Source organism: Orbicella franksi, chromosome 2 (genome assembly GCF_964199315.1).
Source record: "Orbicella franksi chromosome 2, jaOrbFran1.1, whole genome shotgun sequence".
NCBI lineage: Eukaryota > Metazoa > Cnidaria > Anthozoa > Scleractinia > Merulinidae > Orbicella > Orbicella franksi.
The window spans coordinates 38,228,035-38,249,701 of record NC_138146.1 but is presented as its reverse complement, the minus strand read 5'-3'; the positions used below and the strand labels follow the sequence as shown (position 1 = coordinate 38,249,701).

Sequence of the window (21,667 nt, the reverse complement as noted above, 5' to 3'; positions counted from 1 at the left end):
AAATGACACTGCCAGGGCGCAAATAAATAATATTCCCTGAAAAAGTCATTTGATTATCATTTTTATCAATATACAAGGCCAAATAATATCAAAAATGCGAGTTTTAATAATACACTGAAGTAAATAATAAATTCAAAGTCACTTGAAATCATCATGTAACAGTTGACCTACTAAATACAAAGGTTTTTGTGCCAGATTAGGACCATCCAGAAAAGTAGATCTTTGTAAGGGCTACTGGACTCCACAAAGACAAATAGGGGTAGCAAGCATTTTTTCGAGATAATTAGCCTTGAATCTCAACAAAAATGCAGACATAAGCGTTTTTTTCTGAAAAAGGAAGGAAAGGATATTTCTTTACAAATTTCCTTAGAATTCGGCTTTACGTAAGGAAATGCAAACAAATCCTAAACATCTTAAAGCTACCTGGTAAAAGGTAACATAAAAGTAATTTTTGGAATGTTTTTAATGACAAAATCGTCGCAACAGCGCTTTTAGCGTCTCTGAAAGCCTTCTTCTGGCTCAGCTAAAATACAGTCTAAATAGCTTTTCCTCACAACCAGAAACTAATCACGTGTTGAATACTAGTAGGCTTGCCACTTCCATTTTATAACATAAAATGTAGTGGTAACCAAGCGCTTTTTTAAGGTATTCATCTTTGTCTTTCCCTCGTTTATATTACTAAAAACCTGGGGTACTGTATTGGCTGAGCTCCGTTTACTGGGTTATGAAACGCAGATACCATGTGGGTCAAAATGGCTATGGGAAGAGCCCATAGCCGCATTTATTGTAATAAACAGAATCACATATTAAATAGTATACAAAATAAGTTTATAAAAAATACTTTAACCACATTGGCTACATAAAAATACTCAACCCAGTAAGGGTGAGGGCACAAAAAAGGCCAAATAGAAGAACATGAGGACAAGGCGAGGGGCGGAGGTGCGTAAAATTTTCCACGTTCTTTTACACTGAAGAATGACACATAACTCCGCGTCCCCACGTGATCAGCAATGCGTTCTATAGGGGTACAAAGAATTGCCCCCGACCACTCACCCTGTCCTGAATTGATTGAAGTCAAATTAATTAATTGATGAACAATTCTTCTCGGGTAAGGACATAAAAATTCTATCTGTAAACAAATATTTCACTTTTTTGAAAATTTTTACGCTGATCGTTGCATTTTTTCCTGTCACCTCCCAGTAAGTAAAACATTTGAGTCTCTGCGCATGCAAATTTGAAGTTTTGAATTAGCATTTATGTTTAAGCGAGATTTTGAATTTTGTAAATAAATTAGAGAAACCAGCTTGGGACTAACGGAAAATCTGCTTTTTCTATCAAGAACGAATAAACAATTAAACACGAATTAAACAATTTACAGAAATACGGTCTTATGCTAAAATTCGTCATTGTTATATATCACGTGGATGTTTGATTGTTACATTTTAAGCAGAACTAATTGAAGTAAGAGAAACAGCCTATTATAAGGTAACAAAAAATTGAGAAACACAACAATTTTACCATTAGCCTATCACCTAGCACTCCTTTAGCTTCAAGACCATTATTTCTAAGGTTAAGATGCCACTTAGTGCCCGAGCACGTTACTCTAGTACAATTCTCGCTGGACACTATTGTCAACACACCTTTTCTCCAGCTTTTACACTTACACCAGTATTAGGGCACTGTGTCCCTGCCTGAGTACACGGTCTCGACCTTGTACTCAGGCACTGTATGGTACTTGGGTACTTGGAGTTCCAGTATCTGAATGCAACACTATTTTCTGCCGGTGACCGGGAACTAGCGCTCAAACACCAAGTATGAACGCAGCTTAAGTTACGCCCCTTTTCGAGTTCTTTTGTCCTAAATTTTCCCTTGTTACAACAGGCTTACCCTGTCATTTCCGACGACTACAACAGTCGCACTGCCATCATGCAAATAAGAAAACCTTTCCTCCTTGCAAAACTCATTGACTCGATTATAGACTACGCGTAGTCGGTTTTTGCTCCTTAAGAGGCTGTCTCTGTGAAAACCGACCACTGATTTTACTTCGAAAATTCGATTTTTCTCATAAGCTGGGATTTCGAAGCCCTGACCTAGTCAATCATTAAAATGAGTTTTATTTGATTAAAAGTTCTAATTGAAGTTTTCTAGGATTGATTGAAGTTCGGTCTTCTCGACACAAGTTGCATGCCGGCCGAAACTGGAAAAATAGCACATATTGCCGGCGCTCTAAAAAAATTGATATTCGCTCAAAAGTCCCAATTCTTTGTTTTCAACTATAGATATATCATAGCAGTCTGTTTAGCCATGTTGCAATTATAATTCAATGTTGTTCCTTCAACGGTCAAAAGAAGATTTTCTACCCGTTAAATCGAGTTTTGAACCAAACGCAAAAATAGCTCTACTTTGAAGACACGTTTTAAAAATGTGGCACCTGTTTGAAACTGCTGAACTACATGAATAGAAAGTATAAATGTCCCAGCTTGATTTAAAATAATAATAAAATTGTGTCTGCCCACTAGGTTTTCAAAACTAACGACCGCTTAAAGTTCAGGAAATTTTGAAAATATTCCAGCGAGTAACTAACACACTCGCCTTCGTAAAGTGCTCCGATAAATTCAGGTAAATCTCTTACCTGGCTTCAAGATTAAAGTTTTGGTCGTTTGTAGCGATCCTTGAAACCTGTAGGTAGCATTAAAACTGCCAGCTCTTCCTTCCAGCTGTAGGCTTGTATATAAAGTACGTTTATACGTTCTTCATCTGTGTGGAGCGTGACGATCACATAGTTCGATTTTTGTATTACTGACCATTGTTTTCCTCGAAGCCGGTTTAATCATGTAGAGTCCTCTTGAAAGGTTTGTAGAAGGACTCTTTTAGACAACCCTCGGCACACATACATGTATGAACAGTAAACGGTGATCCGGGGAGCCAAGGAAGGATTGATAAATGCCACGGCCATTTTTGTGTTTACCACAGGCGTTTTAGTTTTCAATCTTCCCGTGAGTATAACGGGAATCAACGATGTGATACTCACGGGAAGATTGGGAACTGAACAAATCGAATTTTCGAATTAAAATCAGTGGTCGGTTTTTACAGAGACAGCCTCTTAAATCCTCCGCGCGCGGAAGTCAGTTGATATTATGCCCTTCTCTCAGGCTAGGAAAAGAAAGGGACTGCTCACAGTCTAACTAGATTACAAACTGAGTTCTATTTATGGGGCACTGAATGTCATCCTTTAATGTCTGCCGCGTAAACCTTATTCGCCGAGTGGGGGGGTGGGGGGGGGGGAAACTCCCATATGAAAAGGACGGAGGTGGTCGTCGTACCTTTTAGGAATTAAAAATCGGTTTTGGTACATCTCAGGGTGTTCAGCCTCAAGAGCTCCACAGCGCCCACAAAACAGGATCTTGGTACATCTTAGGGGTTCTTTTAAAAATGTCCGAGGAGCACCCACGTCCTTTCCATATGGGAACCTTATTCAGACCATGACGTAACGCGTCAAACGGCAAATGGCAAAAATGAAACTTTTGCCGTCTGTCTTCAGCTATCTGTACAGTAGAGTGAGAATCTTTGTATTTGCGGTGAATAGTAGAAGACATTTTTTTATATTTTTGTGTGATTAATTTAAGGATTACAAGAGTAGAATAAAAAATCAGAGGTAATCTTTGCCGTTTGCCGTCCGCCGTAAACCTTATGCTTAAACTCTTTAATCACTCGTATGATTACAGACCGAACTGGACTCCACTCAGTCCTATTACCATTATAAATCTATCAACACATCCGAAAACCACCAAAACTGGTCCAAAAATAATCAAACCTGATAACGAAAGCTAAGTGACAGTTACCTCAGAAATATATTTTTTTCATTGGGAAAAATGAAATTCCTAATCCGTTAAAAAACATGGCTGTCATAACACGGTTGCCATGGGAAAATCAGGTTTTTTTTCCGGCTGAAAAAATGAAGTTTATGGCTTCAATTCCCTTTATGATTGATCGTCGCAGTTATATACACAGCTTAATCAGCTCTGCTGTGAAACTAAAGCCTGGACAAATTTAGGCTTGAACGGGTTTCGAACCCATGACCTCTTAGATACCACTGCAGTGCTCTACCAACTAAGCTATCAAGCCAACCGGGAACTGGTAACGTGAAAGTTCGTAATATACCCATACATGGATAAGATTCAGGCCCCAGTTGTTCGAAGTCTGGATAACGCTATCCACCTGATAAATCGCTATCCAGTGGATAAGTGTGAACAAAACAAACCACGCTATCCGCTGGATAGTGATTTATCCGGTGGATAGCATTATCCACCTTTCGAATAACAGAGGTCAGTTGAATGTATGAAAGTTAATATAGTTGCGGAGAAAGATATGAAGACATGACTTGAGTCTCACAGCTGCTAAGGTTGTGCACATAACTGTGATGATCAATCATTTCTTCATATCTTTCCCCGCATTTCAAATAATGATCTTTCATATATTCACTTGTATTATTTTTTACCAGCAAACACTGTCTATTTAAGAGTAGAATCTCAAATTTGTTTCTTACCTAAAGTTTATCTGGGTACTTACAATTTTGGTGTCGCAAAATCTTGTGAAAGGAAAATAGTTTTTTCACGGTAACTATGCAATGGGTATGTTTGTTCATATTTTTGATTTCCTGTGCAGTTTTCTATTTGGATGTTTTTACACCAGTTGTATTAGATTTATTGCCAAGAATTCTATTGTCACTATACGTTTTCATTAATTTTGATTCAGTTCTAATGATTTCCCGACGTCATTAGAAAATGGAAAATCTACGATAGTGGATAAATAATGTCAAAATTTCGAAATGTATTAATTCATTCGCACTTATGCAAAAATACAGTTGGCACACACTTTAAAAGTGCTCATTCAATACATACACCCATTATTTTTATCCATGTTACAGAAGCACACCTGAAATGGCATGAATAAATGCCATCCGCCCCTCCAAAAACAGGTGAACACTTTACACTTGTTTCCCGTTGTAGATAATATCGGCTGATAGATAAAATCACAAAATGGAACTACCGAGAAGTGAATTTGATTCATTATTGTTTGGTTAAGATAAAGTTTTGGTTGGTCTTTGCAATTAATTGATTGATTGGTTTTAAAGATTGTTAAGTTAGTCACTTGCGTATATAACAGTCAACTGAAATTTCAGACGATCGCCTCAGTGTTAATTTGTTCACAGCATAGAGATGGTTGCATTCAGCATCCCCTTTTAGACCTTCTGTAAGTGCTCTACAAGTTAGTAAATTAATAAAAAGCGAGGAAATACGTGTTTCTTAGATTATAGTCACTAACTTAGGTCAGGACTTAAAAGACTACAATTGCACACAGGTTTCTCTTTAATGCATGCTTTTATTACTAATTTTTTCCCGACCACATTATTTAATGTTCTTCCTTATCTCCAGCATGGAGAATTTATTTTTACCTTACACCATTACGAAACTATCGCGGGTTGATTTAGCTTAGTTCTTAGACATTTCGCCAACGATCCAGCTCAACAGGTATTTCACTTTGGCGTAGACACCAAACTTCCCAGGAGAAGCACATCTAGAGCCCCAGCTGGTGACACCTTGAAGATAATACCTCCCACCAGTCTCACACACCATCGGTCCTCCACTATCCCCCTGACAGGAGTCAATTCCACCCTGGTCCAGGCCCGCGCAGATCATGGAGTCATGGATCTTTTTTGGGTAGGCTTTATCACATCGGGCGCGACTAACCACTGGAACTTGGACCTGTTGGAGATAGTCTGGTCTAGCGCCTCCATATGAAAGTTTGCCCCAGCCCGTGATCCAGCATTTGGCCCCGTCAGACGGTTCAGAGACGGAATGTGGAAGACACACCAAATTTACGTACCTGAAGACCGGAAAGCAAAATGCAGCAGAATAGCATAGAGTGAGACGAACCTCTTGCTTAAAGATCACTTAATTACACCAAACTTTCTGATCTGTTGTGCGTTCCTAGGCGGAAATGTTTTCTAAGCAGAAGCGAATTGTTTTAACAAGAGAAGTGATGATAACAATTTTAGCTATTTTAAAGTTTGTAATTTTCTAAAAAAAAGTTATTAGTATTATTGTAAAATAAACATGAAATTATCACAAGTTCTTAATAATAATGATGATGATGATAACACAGTAAATGGTTTGAACCCAGGAGTATTCGTAGTTCGTATAGTGTGATCGTCCGGGTGAATGCACCGAACTAGAAATCCGAACGATCACACTATACGAACTGATGATGATGATGATGATAATAACAATGATAATGATAATAAAACAATATTATAATTATATTAACAACCGTTGCACATGAAAAGTTTGCATATCAAATAACTTTATGACTGAAGCCCGGGAGAGTACCACATATGGAAAAATAAATCTTGCAATGAAATATATATTTTTTTCAAACTTAGTGTGATGTGTCATCAGTCACGTGACCATGGCAAAAAGTACGTTTTATCTCAGTGTGAGAACAGGCATCGAGCAACTAGAAAGTACTTCACGTATTTGAAAGGGTAATGCTTTAGATCATTTAGAAATGGTCAGGTGAAATCTGCCGTCCCACCATTAAGGGGGCCACTCGCATGAGCGAAAAAAACTGGGAGACTATAGGTCTAATCAGGAGTCATAATCGAGGACGGAGACCGTAAGTTTTGGGATCCGCGCGCACCTATGATATGGGACAATTTTGCTATTTTTAGAACAAATTGCGCCACCCTGATAACATATATCCGCGCGGATCCACGCAAATGTCGTGGGCTCTTGCGTGGATGTTCTCATGCCAAATGGCGAGAGTTGCGAGATTCTCTAAATTTTTCACGGCGATGGCAGTGAATAAGGCAGGGAATAAGAATCAGGGAGCTGTACAAGCATGACCGATGAGTTGAACTAGGGTCTACCGAGAAACAACTCCAACTTAGTGGTCAGAGCGGAAATTGAACCGGCGATCTCCGGATTTCTAGTTCGGTGCACTAACCATTCGGCCACGTTACCTCCACAAGCTTATTTGTAGTTTTATGCTCTGAGCTAATGGAAAAGGTGAGTTTTTCAGGGTCGAAAACAAGACTTCGATTTCGCGCTGTGAATGAATAATGTATGCTCGCGCCAATTGTACGCGTGAACTTTTGCGTTTGTTCTGACTTAAGAATGTAGCTTATGTAAGAAAACCCGCTACTCTGGTATCGAGTTAATATGCGAGTTTCTTAAAGTGTCCGTACGGCCTACAGCGTTTTTGTGGTTTTGATATCTCTATAACATCTAAAAATGTATTCAAACCGAAAAAATGAATTCCGATGCTTTTTTTGCCATGAAATCAAGCTTTGAATTTCCCGCTTCGGCCACACCCAATGACGTCACTTCAGGAACGTCTCAAATCCCCGCAAGCGTGTGGCAAGAGGAGGGAGACTTTTAAGTCCTGAAACGCTGCTATATTCAAATATATCCAACCTTTTTTTTTTTTGCTGTTTTATGGAAACGCTGTTAATCTCCAACAGTGTGGCATTTAGAATGGAGTAATGTGAAGCTCTTGTAAAAGAAGCAGAGGAACACAATATAACACAATATCTGTGCCGTTTCATAGCCAGGGAAGATGCAATTTGCGAAATTGCGAGAACCTGGGGCAAAGAAAAAATCACAGAAAAGCCTGACACGTGCTCGCACAAATCAGAGCTCTCTTCGTGACGCCGAGTATGTCAGCTCAACGCAATGGATTTTTTTGTTTTTCGCGTTTCGAGGTGTTTACGGTGTTTACTAGTTGACGATTAGCCGGGAATCAGATTGGCAAAATAGATTTCCTAGAAGCGTTTTTATTGCCTTTCTTCTAAGAAGTTGACAAATGTTTCATGGGCAGTCGGCAAGATAATGTTGATGGATGGGTTTCTTCGCAAGTCGAGTGGTCTGTCGAAGGTGATTAGACTTCAATTTCGGTTCACCAGTTTAATGTTGCACTTCAGCAGGGCTTATCTTATTGTGGTCTAGACACTGACTAGTCGGTACAAGACCCATAGCTTTCGTATGGGCGCGCCTGTCATGTTGCTGAACAGGGCTATTTTGATGCGCAAACCCGTGCTCTTGGTCGTTGGAAATCAGATGCCTTTAAGGTTTCTTTGAGGTCAGAGGTACTTTATGCTAATTAACTGCATGATGTGCGTACGTATTGAAGCATGCAAGTAGATTGGGCTGTTACCTGCTGGACTTCAACAGTACTGTTAATCACAAACTTTTACTTTTGATTCATTGGTTGTGCCTGTTGAGTATGTCGCGGACACTAATAGCCGGACTCATTTGTAGAGGCTCTACTTTAGGGGTTCGTGCTTTAGTTTTTTGCAGCATAGGTCAGACCGGCGCTGCTATGTTATTTTCGTAGGTTTGATTATCATATTTTGTCACCTATTTCGGTTGAGTAATTCACTCTAAATTTATTTTTTTCAACTGCAAGTTTCGTCCTCGGGCCTTTTTAGAAGAAATATCAGTGGCTCTTTTCAAAAACTGAATTTAAAAATCTACAACTTGACACAAAAAATCGTTCATTAATGTGGAGTAATGTACTTTGAAAGTCATCTGAAAAATTCCGCACGTTCTAATCACGAAGCAATGAAGTCACAACCACGAGATTACAAATAGTGTATCTTCCTAAAAATGTTTAGTAACACGCAAGTTTCAGTTGCTTTACGTTATAGCAAAAAAAAAAAAGATATAGCCCTCCACCAAGTCCCCAACTTTTTTCGCTCGTGCGAATAGCCCGCTTAACTATGAGACAGCAGAAAGTCTCGTGGCAAATTCTAAATGTTCTAAAAGATTGCCCTTCCAAATATGTGAAGTGCTTTCCAATTATTCAATGCCTGTCCTCACACTGACATAAAACGCACTTTTAGACATGGTCACGTGACTAATGACGTAATCACACTTAGTTAGTGGAAAATATATATCTCATGGCAAGAAATATTTTCTCATAATGTGGTAACCTCCTGGACTTCAAACTGGCAAAGGTATGTGACATGCAAAGCAAAAACAAATTATTGATTTCATTCAGTGTATCAATGGTCACAAAAGTGCACATCAATAGTGTCCATCAATAGTTAAATGACATCAGTTGATACCAACTATCAGAGACCTGTCATTTTCTCAGTTATTGTATGAATTTTGCTCCAGTTTCGTCTTTCTTTTCTGTTTGTTTTCGGAGAAAAATTTAATTCTATGCTTTTTCTTTGGTAGTTGTCAGTACCACTTTGTCTAAGTTTTCGTCAGTTTATCCAATGTTTTGAACTTTTTGTTTACATGAATCCAAATGAATTCAGTGGCATATCTCTTGCATTTTCTACAGTGTTTTCTGTTGTTAGGCTTTTCTCAGTTTCAGTATGTAATCTAAAATCGTGTGAAGTGTCGCTCGGCATTGCAGAGTTGTTGTTGTTGTTTTTTGGGAATAGTAGCTTTTCGTTCAAGTCTATTCAAGCAAATATCTCTCTCTATGATTCTATTTATGTTTACAAAACTGCATGTGATGTAAGAACGTTATGATGTGAAGTTTATATGAAATAATTCATATATGAACTGCGGTTGTAGATGAAAGTGAAGAATGATCATCTTAGAAGCCCTGATTTTTTTTTTTTTTTTTTTTTCAGGCTTCTTCTTTCCAATTGCTTAAATTGGAAAATATACTGCGATGATCATTCTTCACTTTCATCTACAACCGCAGTTCATATATGAATTATTTCATATAAACTTCACATCATTTCACTCCTCACGGGAAGATATGAACTCAATTAAGTGGCCTCGCTCCCAATGTGTGGCTTCATAGCTCAGTTGGTAGAGCATCGCACCGGTATCGCGGAGGTCACGGGTTCGAATCCCGTTGAAGCCCTGATTTTTTTCAGGCTTCTTCTTTCCAATTGCTTAAATTGGAAAATATACTGCGATGATCATTCTTCACTTTCGTAAGAACGTTATATTGATATTTACAGAGTTGTTAATTATGGCCCTAAGTAAGTGTAATTTCTCTTTCCAGTTTGTGGGGAAGGGTCAATATAAGGGTTTTTATCCTTAAACTTGGTAATTTCTTCACAGTTTCTTTTCCAGTGAATGGCCAGTGACTCAATATATAGTTAGTAATTAGAACGGCAGAAAATAATTCTTTTCTGGCCCACCCCATGGGACTTCAACTAAGGGTGGCATCAGAAAAATGGAAGTTACATTTCTTGCATCAGAACAATCTTACGAAGCCAAAAAAGTAATTTAAATGTTAAAAGTATCAAGAAAATTGCTCAGGTGTTTTTGTCTAGACTGCGTTTTGTTATTGAGCCAGACAACTGACTTCAGTCAAAAGCTCAGTTGGCATTGCACTTGGAAGAATCACAGAGGTCATGGGTTGCCTTGACATTCAATTCAGTCCTAAATTTTTTTTTTCAAGCTTTGTTTCTGCAACTGATAAATTAGCATGCATAAATAAATTGCGAAGATCTTTCTCGCAATGATATTTCATCATTTTTACTCAAGAGTGCTCTCCTGACTGTGTACAAGAAACTTGAAATCATTTGTATTGATGTCGTGGTTTTCAACCAAAAGGCTCACTTTTTGAGCTTCATGTATTATAACGGAGGGCTAGATTTCCATCTAGATTTCGCTACCTGCGAAACCGGCTCAACTTTCCCTTTAAAAAGTGTATGACCTCTTACCCATTCCATTGCAAAGTTTTGTTTCATCAGGTATAGTGAGACCTCAGAAACCAAGCTTTATTGACTAGGAGAGCCTGGATCACCTAAGTAATTTATGTCTGGTCTGACTTAGTGATTATTTTTAATCTGCTCATACATGAAGCGATGATTTTGTGCAATGCAACGGTACAGTGGTTGAAGCGAGACAACGTAAACAGCTTCGTTATGGCTCCACGCGTCAGTGATCAAGGTAGTGAAACTTAAGAGTCACCAGTTCATCAAGCCAAGTTCGATTGTCAGATGATTAGACATTTTTTACAGTACGATCAATACAATTGAACCTCGATATTTTGAGCTGTCAAGGCCTAAGAAAAATAACTTGAAATAGCGGAAATACTGCTCATGATGAGATACTATAATCCGACGAAACGTTTTGGAAATAGGTACACTTTAAAGAACATGAAAATATGTCACCAAAAATAACATGGGTAACACTGTTAACGTTATCTTATACCCAAATTATACATCGTGACTAGTCTTCTTAGGTTCTAAGAACCTGAACTGGCCTTTCCGGAGACTTTTAGACGGTAAAACGTAAGTGTATCGGTAACAAAGTTGAAAATCATAACAATAAAGAGTTTAGAGCAATAACTGACCTGTTTAATTGAGCTGGTTTTGCCAGTTTAAGTAATGCGATATCGTTACTGTAGCTCAGCGGATTGTTGTAAGATGGATGAGTGATCACTTTGCTTACTTGAATGTCCTGTTCAGTACCAACAAGATTAACACGTCTGTGGGCGCCAAGTCTTAAAAGGAAGAAACAGATAATCAATCGATAATCAAGAAATTAAAATGTAGCTGATGACACAGTAACTTCAAAGTATTGTCACACTAACGAAAACTGACCATGGACTGACGACTCAATGAAGGAAGTAAGGAAGGAAGGAAGAGAGAAAGAAAGAGAGAAAGAGAGAAAGAAATCGATCGATCGATCCATTCCTTGCCTGCCTGCTTGCTTGCTTGCTTCCTTTAGTCCTTTATTTATCGGTCCATGGCATTTTCGCCTTTCTTTAGTGTGGTAAGTCTAAATTCCCCTTCAGGAACAGTCCTAACCAAAACTTATCGAATCGGCGCTTGTCCTGTCGCAGAACTTTTTCCAGTTGTCCACATAGTTTATTGCTTGCACTTTTACAAATAATGTCAACAATGTTAAAGAACGAAGCAAAGGCTAGTAACACGAGTCCTTTAAACGTACCCATTCCAGTTCGTCTGTGTTTTGTTTTCTAGTATCTTCAACCTTGACTTGTTGCCTTGTTTGTAACCGAAGGTTTCACCGAAACAGAAGATGACGTCAAAGCACATTGCCAGATTATTCACCATGAAAAACTAATCCAGTCACACTTTTTAAATGCTATTCACTTTCAACCGCTGTCTGTCTAAACATTTTCCGGGAAAAACGCTCATGATTCAGGGAACAGCACTTGGAATAAAACATTCCAATAATTTTCAAGGCTTGTAGCCTCAGTCTTACGTTTGTCTTGCCAAAACGGACTTAAAGTCAAATGATATGAAGAATCGAGGTGTTTTGTTTTGCAAAAGCCTTATATGGGTTAAATGTGTATCGTGGAAATCCACAATATGGATATTGTTTCCATTCCCAAATTCTCATCAACAAATCAAGGACAATAGAAATGAAACGAACGAATACCAAGACTTTTGCTGTCGCGGGGGCTCTGTGGCGGCGTTTTAAAATTTCTCTCCAAGCTCCTACGAGAAAGAAATAACTTTTTCTTTTATGGGTTTCTGATTTTACTTGGCTGTCGATCGATCAGTCGAGTCCGAAGGTGCTCGTATGCCCCTATGGCTATACATATTCCTTGTTTGATTGATTGATTGTTATTTTTTAATTCTTAAACACACAATATGCACCTATCGGAGTAACGGAAACAAGGCTGAAGGCAATAATAATATGGTAATAACATGGTAGTAATAATGTGCATTTATTTTTTTCTCAGCTTTTGAGCTTGCGGAATTCTACAAATCCTACAATCTGATTGGTTACGGGAGCGGGCGGAATTTTCCCATCCAGCCCGCCACAGCGGGCGAAACCCGTCGCGTTGATCTATAATCGTGAACGAATTAGCGGTAATCATGAATCTATTACCTTTTCAGTTTCACACTTTCATCGATGATTAATGAAAGCAAGTTTATCTCTATTCACTTTTAAATGCAAGGAAAGTCACCGTAAGTAAATTCAATTGAGCGTTTTGAAGTTGTTTGCAGCTCGGCGCTGTAATGGCGCGTAATCCTATTTATCTCTCTCTGTACAATTTTAAGTAGAAAACAAGTCAATTCCAATCGAGCGTACGTACCTCTCTGATCTTTGCTGTATTTGAGAGCATTTCTGTGGCATACACTTAGCGAATTTCCTCGCTTTCTGCTATTCAATTTTAATACGGTAGAAAAGTCTGATTTCAAGTGATTCGCAACGACGGACGGAGATTGATTTTGTAGTACAACTTCAAACTTCGTACAAAATTTCACACCGAAAAAACACTTTTGGAGAACTTAACTGATGAACTAAATGCAACTAACATAAAGTAGTTCGATATAAATTTGTTCTCTATACGGACCGACCCTAAGCCGGCCAATAACATGTATATATTTTGACAATGCCAAAGAGTTTTTTGAAGTAGGTTGCATACTCTGTGAACTCGATCGACAGCCAAGTAAAATCAAAAAGCTAATATATAGGTTTAGCCAAACTTAACAGCAGAGCTCCTGGACCGGGTTGTTCAAAGCCCGATTAAACCAACCCTGGACAAGCGAGAATTTTGAGTTTTTTCGTTTGTAACTTTGCGGTGAGGTACATACATACATACATACATACATACATACATACATACATACACACTTTATTTAGACACCGTAAAAACATCAGTTACAAGATTGAGATATATCAAAAAAAAAAAAAAAAAAAAAAAACTGATTTACTTGTTTGCCGTGTGGGAGTATGAGGAGGACAGTTGGCGATTTATCTCGTATCTAATGGCTCTGACGTTAGATGGAAGGCTATTCCACAAATGTGCCCCACTGTAGCAGAAACTACGTTTCAAAATATCAATACGGGGCTTAGGCAGAGCCAATTTGTTTTCACTATTTCTAAGTCCATAGTCCGTGCTGAATGGTTTAAATAGGCCTTTCAGGAACTCCGGAGACTGATCATTGAAAGTTTTAAACATTAATTTCAATTTTTCCTTTCTCCTTCTGATATAGAGATTATCCCATGCTAGCCTACCGCGGAGGGCGGTAGCACTATAAATAGTAATCAGACCTGGTGATAACCCTAATGGCGCGATTTTGTAGTTTTAGTAATTTGTCGGCTAACTCGTTGTTCGGCCTACTGTTCTGAGTTTGAATAATCTCACAACACACAAAACGAAAGAAATGAAAAGCATTTGTATACAAGAAAAAAAAAAATTATTTTGTTAACTATTAAAAAAAAACGTGACCTCAGTGAGCTCTTAACTTGAGCCCGCTAAATGGTCACGTGAACTGGTCTGCGGATACCATTTACAAGTGTCAATTGACCATAACATGGATATCCAGTATTAAAGACGGACGCCATAAACCAAGGTTGCATGTCTCTGTCAACCTAATAGCTGGAGTGTGGCCGCCATGTTGGGCAACTTCGCCGCCGTCGTACGCGCCCACCACCAATACTGCTAGCCATGACAACCATGAGGAAATCCATTCATTTCTTTCCCACATGAGTATGAGGCTCCGCTTGGCGGCTCTTCGGGCAGCCAGAGCTCCGCTATAAAAGAAAAAATTATATGACACAACCGTTTTGGGTATCAATATTTTACCTCACAATGATAGAGCTGGGCTGTTTTCCTCTGACACAGTGAGTGGCTGTGACCACCCACTGATCTGACACCAAGGAGCCTCCACAGTAAGGGGAACCGACAGCGGAACGACGTAACTGAACTTGCCACGGCCAGTCGCCATGTGTAGCATTGACACCGCCGACGATTCTTGATTTCGAGCGAGTGCCACAAGAACCTTTACAAGAAACGAATGCATTTGAATCACATTAAAGTACATTTTCATAGTGAAATGCTTATCTGTCTGCTTATTACGGAGGCCGGGCGAAGCCACCAAAATCATTAATTAAAATTCGAAGATCGACTTGGAAGTAGAAAATCTAAACGAAAAGACGATTTTGTAAGTTAAAAATTAAAAGTTGAGATCGAAAGTCGAATGCAAAAAAAATTAAAGAAAACAACTTGATTAAATAAGCAAAAGTTAAGAGCGCCTGTCTGTAAATATAAAAATTCCACGAAGGGAACCAAAATTCGAATTTTCCTTTATTTTGTCAAACAGACCCTGGTACAGCAATCGTTTTACATGTCAATTTTATATCTACTACTTTTCTTCCTAAAATTATACAGTGTGTTGCAGGTTTTTAGCCTTTACTACAATCATTTTGCAAATTTTCGTTCAAAGTTAAATGCAGCTCATGGATACTAAGTTAGTAAAAAAAGAAGCACGTGGCTTAATTTTGTCTACTATTTCTTGTTACCTCATTGTAACTCATTAACTTGCGATTATCATGGGATTTAACTTTCATTGTTTTTAAAACAATCAAAATCGATCCTGTAACATAACACTAGAGAGTCTCTCGCTTTGTCAGCTTGCGCAGTAATGAGCGAATATTTATTCCTGGGAAATGCGCCTTTTTCTTGAGAGCCACTCGTTAGAATTTCAGAAAATTTTGCGCGAATTGGGTTATCACAAAAAAAACCCTGAAAATTAATTAGAACATCTTCAGAATAGTGTTTGCATTGCAACATTGTTACAAACTGCAAGTTTGATTCCCCCCTTTTAAAAGAGAAAAGAAAAATAATAACCGGAGATTTTAAACCAAGAAAGAAGTAACAATAAACTTTAAAGTCATCAAAGTTGGTCAAATTTTGAATGTAGAACTACTATTTATCCTCTGCACGATCGTCTGTTCACACCGATTTCTCGAGGACTGTGGTATCAATCATAAAAAACCGGCGGTCGTGGTACGAAAACGATATTAAAATTAGTAAGATTTCCAAGTTCGAGGCCACTGATGTTTAAGTGTGAGCTATCTCGAGGTTTAGAAGATAGGCTATTCCGAGTTACCTTGTGCCTCTTTTTTCCAAACAAGTCTTCGGGCAAAACTTTTCTTGAGAGTTTGATTTGCATGACTGAAAATGATCTTTTAGGCGGCACACGTTTTCACAACTTGACGTATAACAAAGTAGTAGCTCGACAGTTTTCCTTCGTTTTGTAATAGAGTGTATTTGAATTTACAAGCTTTTAAGCGGCGTGACAATAAAATGGCGGCCGGAGGCCAGGGCGCTATTGCCCAAGACAAAGCGGATGACTATTCTTTCAAGTTTTTTGCTAGCTGAAAAGTCCTTACATTAGACTAAGTATCCAGTCCAATGTGTCAAAGTTCTAGTCTTTCTGATCTGTACTGAGCTATTGAACATGCTTTATTTTCATAGGCCATCTAGCGTGATTGATTTCACAATTCCTTTCATCCAATTAGTCCTATTTATCACTAGTGCGACTCATTGTACTTGTTACTATTGTGAGCTTATTACATTAACTATTGTGACTATTGTTATTATTATTTATTTTTTATCTATCTATTTATTTATTTATTTATTTATCTATCCATTAATAGATATATATATATTTATTTATTTATTTATATATCTATTTATTGCAATGACCGCCTCGATTAGCCTATACGCTATATGCGGGTAGGTAAATTGTAAATTTGCGATTTTTAATGGAAATAAATAAATTATACAACTGTATAATTTGAACTTTCCTAGATCTCAAGGAAAAAAAATGAACTCGTCGGAACTTTTATACAATATATTTCGAAAAAAGTTCACTGAGCGAGTCTTTATGACGAAATAATAATAATAATAATAATAATAATAATAATAATAATAATAATAAACCAACTCCTGATAAACAAGATGATTCTGGAGGACTGTAAGACAAAGAAAAAGAACCTATCCACAGCCTGGATAGACTATAAGAAAGCATTTGATAGTGTACCTCACACGTGGATAATAAAGTGCATGGAAATCTATAAGATCTGCCCTGTGACTGTCAACTTTATCGCAGAAAGCATGAAATGTTGGAAGACAACGTTACACCTCAACCACGCTGAAGGGTCGATAACATCAAGGCCTATCAATATCAAAAGTGGAATCTTTCAAGGAGACTCTCTCTCTCCACTCCTATTCTGTCTTGCCCTTGCTCCACTGAGCTCATTACTAAAGGCAACCACTTATGGGTATGAAGCCCAGGGTAGAACAATCAGCCACCTCTTTTATATGGACGACCTAAAAACATATGCAAAAAGTGACAGCCAGCAAACCGGCCTACTCAATATTGTAAAGACATTCAGCAATGATATCAAGATGGAATTCGGGCTGGACAAATGCGCTAAAGCCACATTCAAAAGAGGAAAGCTGACAGAAACTTCCGATTTACAACTTGACATTGACACCTGTATCAAGGAACTAGACCAAGAGAACACATATAAATACCTTGGCGTGGATGAAGGTGATGGTATACAGCATGCCAAGATGAAAGAAAGAGTGAGGAAGGAATACTACCGCAGAGTAAGGATGGTCCTAAAAACGGAGCTCAACGCTGCCAATAGATTTGAGGCAATCAACACCTTAGCTATCCCAGTGGTGACCTACAGTTTTAACATAATCGACTGGAAGATGAGTGAAATCAAGAGGTTAGACACAAAAACAAGAAAACTACTCACCCTATCAAAAATGCATCACACAAAAGCAGATGTAGACAGACTCTACCTCCCAAGAAATGCTGGTGGTAGGGGTCTTATCCAATTAGAAGCCTCCTACAAAACAACCACGATAGGGTTCGATACATACCTAAAGAACACTGATGATGCCCTAATCAAACTAGTGCAAGAACATGATGGCAGAAAGAAATTGTACTCTATACAAAGGCAAGCAGAACAATTCAAACAAGAACTAGACCTAACAATACCAGATAAACAAGCAGAAGAAACAACCACCAAATATGCAAAGAGAACCAAACAAATGGCACGAAATAAGACCCAAGAAAAATTAACAAAGCAGTGGGAGAACAAAGCCCTACATGGAAGATACCCAAAGAGAATAAAGGAGGCAGATGTTGACCACCACAAAACCAACCAGTGGCTCAAAAGCAGTGGACTGAAGGCAGAAACGGAAGGATTCATAATCGCAGCCCAAGACCAAAGCCTAGCTACCAGATCATACCACGCCAGCATTATCAAAGACGGTACTAGCCCCCTATGTAGGATGTGTAACAAATACGACGAAACAATTGACCATATCGTGTCTGGGTGTCCTGAACTTGCGAAAACAGAATATACCCACAGACACGATAAAGCAGCCGCGTATATACATTGGAAAGTCTGTCACAACTATAATATAAAGACATCAGAAAAGTGGTATGACCATGAGCCGCAAACAGTTACAGAAAACGAGGATGTCACGATATTATGGGACATGCCAATACACACAGACAGGAAAATAACAGCCAACAGACCCGATATAGTGATTAAAGACCACAAAACGAAAACCTGTAAATTTATTGACATGGCAGTACCATCAGACAGAAACACATCCGTAAAAGTCAGTGAAAAACTATCCAAATATAAGGACTTGGAAATCGAAACAAGCCGAATGTGGGGCATGAGAACGGAAACGATACCAGTTGTCATTGGAGCACTTGGAGCTATCAAAAAGGGACTAGAAACTTATCTTGGAAGAATTCCCGGCCAATTAAGCATCAGTGAACTACAAAAGATAACCTTGCTAGGTACAGCACACATTTTGAGGAGGGTGCTATCAAGCTAAAAACTGGCTATCCCCTAGTGCCCCAGGACCATGGTTTGGTCTCGGCCCTAAGGACTCTAAGCAAACATTACGTGAGGATGATAATAATAATAATAATAATAATAATAATAAAATGAATTTCGGGAATTCTCGCCGTCGAGGAATTCTCTGAGTTGTACAGACAGTCACTCTATAGACTCATTAGAGTCGATAAATCAAAACGCCAAGTTCGAAATAAACATGGTTTGGATATAACGAGAAAGAAGTCGGTTTTGCGGTTTGGAAAAGTAAGTTCGGGCCGCTTTTCGCAGTTCTTTCTTTAATGCTTTTCTCCAAGTAGCGGAAGGATTGGACGTATTTCAAACTCCAGGTCCGCCATAATGCACGAGAAAGTATAAAATGAATTCGTGTGTTTACTTATGAGAAGGACACGGAAGTATAGAAGAGTTATTAACGAGATCCCCATAATTTTATCAAAAATCGTCTATCGGGGTTATCCTTATATACCAAGAGATTATCAAGGTAAGAGAGTGAATCCCCCATATAGGTCCTCTGACTAAGGTAATCCCTCTTAAGTTATTTTTAGACATAGTACCCAGTTCTTCCGAGGATGCTAATCGCGCGATGCGTGGACAGCCGAAGCGACTTTCTCGAAATGGCGGGAACGTCATTTTATATGTTTTGATTTTGTCTCATGGCAGAGATGTTTTCTGCACTCTCAGCCGTCTTTTTGTTCGGCCGGGATTTCGTTTGTTTTGTGCTAGTTTGGCTGTTCAGTATTTGGCTGTTTATTCGGTTTTAGGGAGTTTTTAAAATTAAGCAAACTTTAACGGCAGCGAGTATAATTGCGGTGTAAGCGTGCGTTATAATTCTTAATTCATTTCTTTGCCGTTGTTTACAAAAGACCACAAAACAACAACGTGAAATAGCCACATTCTGCATATTCGAGAGAACGTGAACTATACGACGGCCAATGTTTAAAATTTCTTTTTCGAATTTTGACGCTGTCTTACCGGCATATTCTGTTTGGGATATTTCTGACAGCATAGACAAACTCAATGAATCTAAACTCTCGCGAGATTCGTAGGTTGAATTCTAAGTCGTTTTTTAATCGACGTTGCCTTTGGCGTTGTTGCTGTTGCCGCTTAAACTGCTTTTGCTACTCGGGCAGCCATCGTCTTCCTGCACTTTCGACCATCTGTTTGTTCCGTTTCCAAGCTTGTGTTTGGGCGTTTGTTTGCTTTGCACTCGTTTGTCTACTCATTTCCCTGCCTATCATTCAGTTGTTATTGTTTGTGTAGGGGACATCCGTTTCTTATTTAAACTCCTATTAAACTTTCGAAATGAATTAAAACATACCGAGAGCCGAAGCTCCTTTGCTCGTAATCAAAATATCACAGAAGACATCCCCACAGCGTTGGAGGGTTTTCTTTGCTTTAAAACGAAACAAAACGAAACAAAAACAGATCCTCACAAAAACAACCACGTAACGCGCGAGTTAAATTCCTCGGAATAAGTGGGTACAATGTCTAAAAATAACTTAAGAGGGATTATCTTAGTTGGAGGACCTATATGAGGGATTCACTCCCTTACCTTGACAATCTCTTCTATGTACTTACTTGCGAAACAACTCCCCGGAGCTAACAGGAAATCATGGATAGCGATGTCACCCTGGTAACTGCTTCCCCTTACCCCTTCAAATGTAGCCTACAATTATCTTTGAAACGATTGTAGCATTTTGAGACAGGCTCTATATTGCACTTTATCTACTCACTTGAAGGACAAGACCCTGGTTCCAACAAAAAGTCGTCTATTGCGATGTCACCCTGGTAATTACTGCCCCGTATTCCTTCAAATGTAACCTACAACCATTACAAGAGATGAAGATAGGCATTTAAAGTGACAACAAAAATATCTGAGTAGGAGCACGATGCTACGTAAACAATTGCACGCCAATAGCCAATTAAACTTAACAAAATATGAAAATCGCTTATCCCACTAGGCTAATGGATGCCATGGGAGTTGATGAAATGACAATAACTCATATTATTTATCTAAACGAAGGTACATACACGTAAGACCTAAAATAAAAATGTTTACTTTTACAACTGGGAAAATGTATTTCATAGTAAATAACGTCGCAAAGGAATGTAAATTGGAGGTATAATTTAATGACATATACGCTTGAGTCATGCATGTAGGTATTGCTATGATTAGATAAATGTATTGTTCTAAAAAACAAAGAAAAAGCACCATGTGCTGTCGCTGACCTCGAGTTCCATGAAAAACGACGCAAAGTCGTTGCAATCGAAATAAACGATGCACCCTCCAAAAGGCATGATAATATCTCTTACCGCATGCTTTCCTGATAAACTGACATCAATAGCCGCTCTCAGCCACTTGTTGCCTTTATTCCCACTTGCGCTGAACACGTTGTTCCCATTAATTATGACATTTAGCGTCGCAATGTCTGCACCATACATGTGGTAGTAGAACTTGAGACACATGCTCCCGCTAAATTGCAGCTTGGGGCTGTTTAGTTTTGCATTGTCACCTTGCTGTCGAGGGCTTGATGTTTCGATGTACATGTAGTATCCTGTAGAGGTAGGCAAGAGCGAACTATCTTCAATTTCATTAAACAGTCAAGACTTTTCCAGGGGCCATTCCAGACCAGATTTTAATTTTCGTTTACTCAGAAAAACGTACTGAGTCAGATTAACGAATTAGCCTTTCATACCCTTCAGTTGTGCAGTCATGCGATTGCATATCTATACTGATTAAGGAAAGTAGTCAACACTCAACTACTCACAATTCGACAATCTAGGTAGAAAATTACTAGTATTTTGTAACGATGTTATGATGTCATAGGCCCTTCGGGCTTGCGCAGTAGAATGAGATGTATCCTGGATGTAGTTGTTGTTGTATTACGGCTAGTAATGGCGGGCTTTTATGAGCTTTATGAAAACCGTTGTGTTATCATCGTTTGGTCTCGTTTAGACTACGCTACATGTTGTCAGAAGTGAAACACACATAGTACGGAGCACTTTATTCAGCCAATGGCACAAAAGCA

General features: G+C 38.6%; 1 protein-coding gene across 2 annotated transcripts in view; it reads right to left on the bottom strand.

Moving 5' to 3' along the window:
- Nucleotides 1-4,759: 4,759 nt before the first annotated feature.
- LOC145479764 (MAM and LDL-receptor class A domain-containing protein 1-like) overlaps nt 4,760-21,667 on the bottom strand; it is a 43,383-nt gene continuing 26,475 nt past the window's right edge. For both annotated transcript variants that reach the window (XM_081458210.1, XM_081458211.1), the window contains 5 exons: nt 20,952-21,193; nt 20,372-20,459; nt 14,548-14,743; nt 11,335-11,484; nt 4,760-5,886 (listed from right to left, as the gene is read on the bottom strand). In XM_081458210.1, the coding sequence (XP_081314336.1) occupies nt 5,493-5,886; nt 11,335-11,484; nt 14,548-14,743; nt 20,372-20,459; nt 20,952-21,193 (1,070 nt within the window). In that variant the 3' untranslated portion in view covers nt 4,760-5,492. The remainder of the gene's footprint in view (nt 5,887-11,334; nt 11,485-14,547; nt 14,744-20,371; nt 20,460-20,951; nt 21,194-21,667) is intronic.